Genomic DNA, 8,237 nt, shown 5'->3' with positions numbered 1-8,237 from the left:
GATCCGCCTGCCTCTGCCTCCCGAGTGCTGGGATTAAAGGCGTGCGCCACCATCGCCCGGCTGAAAATATTTTTTGTAAAAAGAAACATGTTTTGAGTTTTGAAAGCCTTTGCTCTGCTCCTTTTAAAGTATGTGCTGGCCATTCCCAGTGGTGTGTACTTGTAGTTCCAACTGCTCAGAAGCCTGAAACAGAAGGTCCCACTTTCAAAGCTAGTCTGGGCAACCCTGGACCCTGTCCTGGTAAAGTGACAGGGACTGTGGATATTTTAAGTATAGCACTTACATACTGAGCACTCGGGAGGCCCTGAATTCAATACCCAGTACTAAGAAGGGAAAAAATATGTGCTGTGTAATTTTAGAGTGTGGGGTTGAGGACAAGGTCCTACTCTGTAGCCTGCCTAGAGCTGGCTAACTCAAGATCCTCCTGCTCCAGTTTTCATGTGTGTGCTTTCATACCCAGTGTGCGAAGTGGGTCTGTCAAAGAAGGGCTTTTGTTTGGTTGGTTTATTTATTTATTTTATTGAGACAGGGTTTCTCTGTGTAACAGCCGTAGCTGTCCTGGAACTAGCTCTTGTAGACCAGGCTGGCCTTGAACTCACAGAGATCCGCTAGTCTCTGCCTCCTAAGTGCCGGGATTAAAGGTGTGCGCCACCACCACACAGCACTAAAGAAAAGATTTTTATATACTTAATTCTTAGTTGAATTATTAGCAAGTATAAATCGAACTGATAACACTTTTTTTATTTGGTTTCTGTATTTTGAGACAGGGTGTCAGTATTTGCTCTGACTGCCCTGGAGCTCAACTGAGATTGACCTGCTTCTGCCTCTCAAGTACAGGGATTAAAGGTGTGTGCTATCACACCTGGCCCAACATGGTTTTAAATATAATGAAAATTATATTTCAAATATTGGAAATTACCTTTTAGGAGCTACTTTGAAGTTTTTAAAGAATCTTAATATTTTACTTGCCCATGGTGGCACATACCTGTAATCCCGGCACTAAGAAGGTAGAAGTGGGAGAAAAAGGAACAACAAATAAATTTCTCAGTTTAAGTTGTTAGAATAAAAGAAAATTGAAGTTGGGGCGTTTAAAATACAGATGACATAAGTTTTTTGTTTGGTGTTAAACTTGCTTTTGAAAGTATAGTTATAAACTGAGATCTAGCTGGGCGGTGGTGGTGCTTGTCTTTAATCCCAGCACTTGGGAGGCAGAGACAGGTGGATCTCTTTTAGTTTGAGGCCAGCCTGGTCTACAGAGCAAGTTCTAAGACAGACTCCAAAAGCTACAAAGAAACCCTGTCTCGAAAATTAAACAAACATAATAAATAAATAGAGACCTAGTCTGCTGAACTTTTGGAAATGTAATAATTTATAAACAGAAGAAGCCATCAAGGTTATAATAACCTAATTTTATGACTTTTAGACTTTGTGTCTTTTATATTATCAAATAGAATAGGGAACAAAACACCTGAAACATCCTAAAGGGAGGTAAGCCCAGTGGTCGTGCACTTATGAACAAGGTTCTAGATTCAATCCCGGAGCCAAAACAAAACCTAAAGAGGAAGGGAGCTTAATTCAAAGAAACAAAGATCTTTTAGGCTCTGAGTACCACTTAAAACATTGTTTGAATTACTCAAACATGAGGATTTTCTCTATTCTGCAACATAGGAAGATATAGCTATGGGGTAGTAATATATAGCCTTTAGGATGATATTTTGGGGTTTTTTGTTTGTTTTTGAGACTGGCCTTCTATGCAATATGTAGATGAGATTGGCTTTGGTCTCTTGATCATCCTGCCTCACACTAGTTTGCTGGATTACAGAAAAGTGCCATCAGAATCAGTGACAAGCAACTGATTTATTTAGTATGATTCCTCTGAAGCTTGAGCTCTTGTAACCCTAACAAGTAGTTGTGTACAGTCTGTCTCTTTGACAGAAAGAACTGCCTTTAGAAGTATTTTTAAAGATTCATTTATTTACATGTATGGAAGTTTTGCCAGCATTTATGTATAGGCACTGTATGTATGTCTGGTGCCCAGATCGGTCAGAAAAAGGTGTAGTTCCTCGGAACTGGAGTTAGAGATGCTTGTGAGCCATGAGGAGGGAGGCTGCTAGGAATCCCTCAAGCTCAGGTCCTCTGCAAGAGCAACAAGTGCTCTAAGCTATCCAGCATCTCTCCAGTCCCAAGAACTCTGCCAATAGCCATTCTTATTATTAGACCCAGTTGTCATTATTTTCCTTATGGTAGCATAGCCATAGGATTAAATCTTCTCTCTCTTTGTCCTCTCTTTTTTCAAATATTTGATTCATTTATGTTATGGGTATTATTAATGTTTTGTCTTCAGAGGTCAGAATAGGGTGTTAGTCTTAAATCCAGCTCCTAACTGCTAAGACATCTGTCCAGCTCTTATTTTATGATAGACACAATTATGGTAGCAATGTACTTATTCTGTACTTCTGTCTGCTTTTGAATTTTGGACCCAGAAGTTTTGTTGTTGTTGTTGTTTGTTTGTTTAGGTTTATTTATTTATTATGTATACAGTGTTCTGTCTGCATGTATGCCTGCAGGCCAGAAGAGGGCACCAGATCTCATTGTAGATGGTTGTGAGTCATCACATGGTCTCTGGGAATTGAATTTAGGACATCTAAAAGAGCAGCCAGTGTTCTTAGCCTCTGAGCCATCTCTTCAGCTCCAGAAGACTTTTAATACCATTAATTTTTCAATGTTCTTAGTAATTGAAATTATAGATAATTTTTTTCATGAAATCTTAAAAAAAATTTTTTTGGTTTTGTTTTCTTAAAACAGGGTTTCTCTGTGTGGTCCTGACTGTCTTGAAACTCTCCATAGACCAGGCTGTCCTCAAACTCAGAGATTTACCTGCTCTGCCTCTCAAGTGCTGGGATTAAAGCCTCCATAAAATACTTGATATTGAGTAGTTTTTACTTTTACTAACATTAAACTTAAAAGTAACATATCCTTTTTTGTTTTCCCTTGGTTTTTGTAAGACAGGGTTTCTCTGTAGCTTTAGAGCCTGTCCCGGAACTCACTCTTGTAGACCAGGCTGGCCTCAAACTCACAGAGATCTGCCTGCCTCTGCCTCCCAAGTGTTGGGATTAAAGGCGTGCGTCATCTTTTTTTTTTTTTTTTTTTTTTTTTTTTTTTTTTTTTTTGCTATATCCTTAATTCTAATCAGTGGCTACCGGCTCAGTGTTTTAATTTTTTTCCAGTTGTTCAGATGAACAAGAAAGGGAAGTCTTTAATATTATATGAGTATTGAGGACCATTTTCTAAATTATTACAATATCTAAAATATTTAAAGTCACTCTGTTCATGCTATCTTTTTAAAAAATAGTTATAGCTGAGAAAATGCACATAAAATTAAGTTACTTTGGGTTTAGAAGTACTTAACAGGATTTGCTTGGGTTGTTTTTGGTATTGGGGGAATGGCGCTGCCACATCTGTTTGAATACCAAAGACATGTGGTGTAGCTATAGGCCAGAAACCACATTAACTCAATTGGTTAGGGGCCAGCATTCTAATCCAGTACCTCAGATCATGTGTAAGGAATCTGAGATTCAGAGGCAAAATAGAGCCACAAGCATGTCATTTGGATTTGTAACCTTATTACCACAGCTGATAGTTTTCATAGCTTTTTGAACTGTGTGAGGAGCTTTGATTTGAAGTAATTGTGCTTTTTTGGTTTATGTTTTTTAAATTATGGAATCAGAGAAAGGTGATGTGAAGTCCAAGACTGAAGCTCTAAAGAAAGTAATCATCATGATTCTGAATGGGGAGAAGCTCCCTGGTCTCCTGATGACTATCATCCGTTTTGTGCTGCCTCTTCAGGACCACACCATCAAAAAGCTGCTTCTCGTGTTCTGGGAGATTGTTCCTAAAACAACTCCAGATGGGAGACTTTTACATGAAATGATTCTTGTGTGTGATGCATATAGAAAGGTAAGCTGATGGAGGAAGGTCATTGGTTAATAAAGAAACTGCCTTGGCCCATTTGATAGGCCAGCCCTTAGGTGGGTGGAGTAGACAGAACAGAATGCTGGGAGAAAGAAGCCGAGTCAGGCAGTCGCCATGATTCTCCCACTCCAGACAGACGCAGGTTAAGATATTTCCTGGTAAGCCACCTTGTGGTGTTATACAGATTATTAGAAATGGGTTAGATCAATATGTAAGAGCTAGCCAATAAGAGGCTAGAACTAATGGGCCAGGCAGTGTTTAAAAGAATACAGTTTCCGTGTAATTATTTCGGGGCATAAGCTAGCCATGCCGGAGCCGGGGCGGCCAGAACGCAGCCCGCAGCTCCTACAACAGTAAGCCAAACCATAACTGTTTGCTTTGTTCTTTTGTAATTATAAAATTGCTCTAATAGATATTTTAGTTTTCAAAATTAAATCTTTGATGAGATGAAAATTGTAAATATTTGTTATGGTAGTTGTAAGTTCAAAAATGTGTTCAACTTATGGCTATATATAGGCTTAGGGTGCACTGCTGCACCATTAATAAAAACCCAGAGAAAGATATTGGGGTTCAGCCTGAAGATCAGAAAAGCAAAGCAGCCAGCCACTAGTGAGTTCTTACCTCTCCCAAGGCTCAGACGAACAAAAGGGGCGATCCTGCAGTGCTCCCCACCAACCTTAGACTCCACACATCTACTGAGTTCCCTTCTCTTCCGTTTCTATTCTTCTCTCTGCCCAGCCATATCGCTCCTGTCTCCACCTCCCTAGTGCTGGGATTAAAGTCATGTGATCCCAATGCCAACATCACCTCTCTGCTCCGTTTCTCCTTTAGACAGATTCAATCTGTGTAGCCCAGGGTGGCCTTGAATTCACAGAGATCCACCTGCCTCTGTCTCCCCAAATCCTGGGATTAAAGATGTGTGCCATTATTCTCTTGCCTGTGTGGCTGGCTAGTATGGCTGTTTTGCTAAACACACAAATAATATACTATTATGGTACATGACACTGGGGATATCTGTGAATGCTGCCCGACATAAAAACCTAACATTATCTGATACTTTTTGGTGGATTTTGGACTGGGGAATTTTATTTGATTTTGTTTTTCATGGTAAGTATTCTTTGTGTCTCAGCATGAACTTTGTAGATGACAATGTCTTATTGTAATATTATACCTGTAAAAATTACTGTAAAAAATTTATATTGTTGGCTTTTCCTATGTTTCCTATGTATTTTTATGTTACTAAGAAAACTGGTGAAATGCATGAAAATTGCTTTGCTCTAGAGGAATGAGAAGGAAATGATCTAGATCTTTTTCTTAAGATTAATTTTTTCAAATTATAAAGTTTTACATTGAAAACATGATTTTTATAAATGGCTGAAACTTAGGCCTATGAGATGGCTCAGCAGGTAAAGTGCTTCCTGCCAAGCCTGATGCCCGAATTTGATCCCTTGGACCCACATGGTGAAAGGAGAGAACCGATTCCTCCAAGTTGTCCTTTGACCACACACACACACGTAATTAAATGTAAGGTTTTTAAAGTTGAAACTCAGTGTTTCCTACTATAATTTTTATGTCAGGATCTTCAGCATCCTAATGAGTTTATCCGTGGATCTACTCTTCGTTTCCTTTGCAAATTGAAGGAAGCAGAGTTGCTCGAACCTTTAATGCCCGCTATCCGTGCTTGTTTGGAACATCGTCACAGTTATGTTAGGAGAAACGCTGTTTTGGCCATCTATACCATCTACAGGTAAGGAAAAATACACCTTCTGTTTTAAATGTTTTAGACTAAAGGTTCCAGCGTGGTTGGTTGCAGAATGTATGTACTTGTAAATGTTTTGCTAATCAACATAGTATTTTTTTCCCTTACTATCATTAAATTGTTAACATGGAGAAATCAAAAACGTTGGCAGTAATGGACACTAGTTTCTGTATGACAACAATCAGATAAAATTGTGCCATTTAACAGTATTGTATGATTTCTAGTTTAAGCCCATGGCCATCAGCCAGGCCCAGCCCGGGCGGTGTTGACGCACACTTTTAATCCCAGCACTGGGGAGGCAGAGGCATCTGGATCTCTGTAGTTCAAGGCCAGCCTGGTCAACAAGAGCTAGTTCCAGGACAGGTTCCAAACAGCTCCAGAGGAACCCTGTCTCAAAAAAACAAAACAAACAAAAAAATAGGCGATGGCCATCATTTTTAATTGTATTGTTGCAGTTCATTTAGTTTATTTACTTGCTAAAGGCATTGCATTGTCACATTCAGCCTCGTCCGCAAGGAATGACGTGACCACCAGAGCTCTTCTTACTGCAGTTTATTCCAGGACTTTATTCACTTTCTCTCCCTTCCCCTCTCTCCTCCTCCTCCTCCTCCTCCTCCTCCTCCTCCTCCTCTCTCTCTCTCTCTCTCCCCTCCTCCTCCTCCTCCTCCTCCTCCTTCTTCTTCTTCTTCTTCTTCTTCTTCTTCTTCTTCTTCTCTCTCTCTCTCTCTCTCTCTCTCTCTCTCTCTCTCTCTGTCTCTCTCTCTCTCTCTCTCGTCATGGGCTGCCAATCCCAGATTGCCAGGTGGGCATTGCCCATAGGCCCACGTATATGCAAACAGCTGATAATCATTGCGTGATCATAGCATAGGTCAGGCCTTAGCCATCTCAGGAGTTGATTATACATCTCCATCAGGTGTGACACCACACAGCTCGCTACAGTTCCCCCTTTTGTTTTATAAAGCAACAGGTAAGAGTAGAGGTCTGATCTCTGTTAAAAATGAAATATGTACTAGTGTTTGTCCAGGTGTCACCCACTCAGAGAACACTAGACCTGTCCGGTGCCTTTTTACAGAGGTGGGAGTTAGACAAACCAACCCACATGCAATCAGACTTGCTCTTCTTGAGGTTGATGTATGCTTACCTCAAGTGCAGTGCGCAAGCCTCGCATCCTGTGCTCGCTTACATCTCTATTAAGGTAGATAGCCAAACTTGGGGAGACTGTCCTGCTTCAATGGCAGTGAAGGCCTGAATGAGCATAACTGCATTGCGATGCTGTGAAACCCTTATGTGTCAAATGCACCATAGGCATACCAGGGAGGCAAGCACCATTAAGCTAGCCAGGGCTCTTATTCCCACCCACTCCCTCAGATGATCCATGGAGTGATCAAGGAAGATAGTTCTTCTGCCAGGCTGGTATCCATGCGTGTGGAATTTGCAGTCACCATCGTCACTCGCAACTTTTCCAGTTGTTGTTCGAATTCACCAGATCAATTACCTAAAAGATATCTAGACAATTCTTTAGATTTTTCATATCACACACAGCCCCAGATACTTCCATTCACAGCCAAGCTGAGCCAATTGCCACAGCTGCAGCTGTGCTTGCGGCAGCAGCAAGGGCAGTCAGAACTGGTAGCAGAGGGGCCAGCACAGAGGAGAGGAAGGGGAGGCAATCTTGCTTTCCCCTCCCTAGCTTTCCTCTGCCTGCTCCTGTCAATTAGGAGTGGCTTTGCCACGACCCCAGGAGCAGTCAGAAACCACTGTTCCTTCAGCAGTCCCCTTAATAACATACCCCAGCTGCCATACCCCCGTGGCACATTCATTCTTGTCAGCTGAGTGCATGGAAGACACCTTCTCCCTCGTGCACCTCTTTGGCTTCCCTAGCAGCTCAGCTGATCCTGCTTTTGCTCTGAAAGCCCCCCCCCCCACCCGCTTACACCATGTTTTAGAGAATTTGGGTGTTGTCAATCTCTCTGGCTACTTCCTGCTAAGCAGGGACTTTGCATTCTTATGGGTTTTTACTGCAATTTACTGCCATTTTCTAGCTGTGCTAGGACTCAGGACAGGTCATAGCCCCGGGGGAGAGGTGGAGGCCTGGCAGCAGGGAGCAGCTGGCCCCAACTCCCACCCGTTGTGCTGAGCTTCTGTGCCCTGAGGCCCACACTGGGAGTGGCCTAGCAGCGTTCTGGCCTTGTTGGTCCTCAAGGCAGGTCCCGTTGTTTGCAGCTTCACAGACCCTTAGTGCTGCTTGGTCTTGGAGCCACAGCTGCTCACACTCCACTACAAACTCTGGAGGTCTTGGTAATTCAAACCTCATGAATATACCTCCCTTCCTTAGCATACCTTGTTCAGTGGCAAAATTCAGATCTCTACCAGGCTTATCCCAGGATGACACATTAAGATTGCCAGAGACGGGGGCTGGAGAGATGGCTCAGAGGTTAAGAGCACTGACTGCTCTTCCAGAGGTCCTGAGTTCAATTCCCAGCAACCACATGGTGGCTCACAACCA

General features: G+C 42.1%; 1 protein-coding gene across 1 annotated transcript in view; it reads left to right on the top strand.

Annotated features, from left to right (window-relative positions):
• Positions 1 to 8,237, top strand: part of Copb1 (coatomer protein complex subunit beta 1) — a 40,000-nt gene that overhangs the window by 2,911 nt on the left and 28,852 nt on the right. Inside the window, exons 3-4 of the mRNA XM_026781356.1 lie at positions 3,728 to 3,957; positions 5,550 to 5,719. Coding sequence (XP_026637157.1) covers positions 3,728 to 3,957; positions 5,550 to 5,719 — 400 coding nt within the window. The remainder of the gene's footprint in view (positions 1 to 3,727; positions 3,958 to 5,549; positions 5,720 to 8,237) is intronic.

The sequence above is a fragment of the Microtus ochrogaster genome, chromosome 8, assembly GCF_000317375.1.
Source record: "Microtus ochrogaster isolate Prairie Vole_2 chromosome 8, MicOch1.0, whole genome shotgun sequence".
Classification (NCBI taxonomy): Eukaryota; Metazoa; Chordata; class Mammalia; order Rodentia; family Cricetidae; genus Microtus; species Microtus ochrogaster.
The sequence above is the reverse complement of the archived record's forward strand: the minus strand, read 5'-3'. Positions and strand labels throughout refer to the sequence as shown.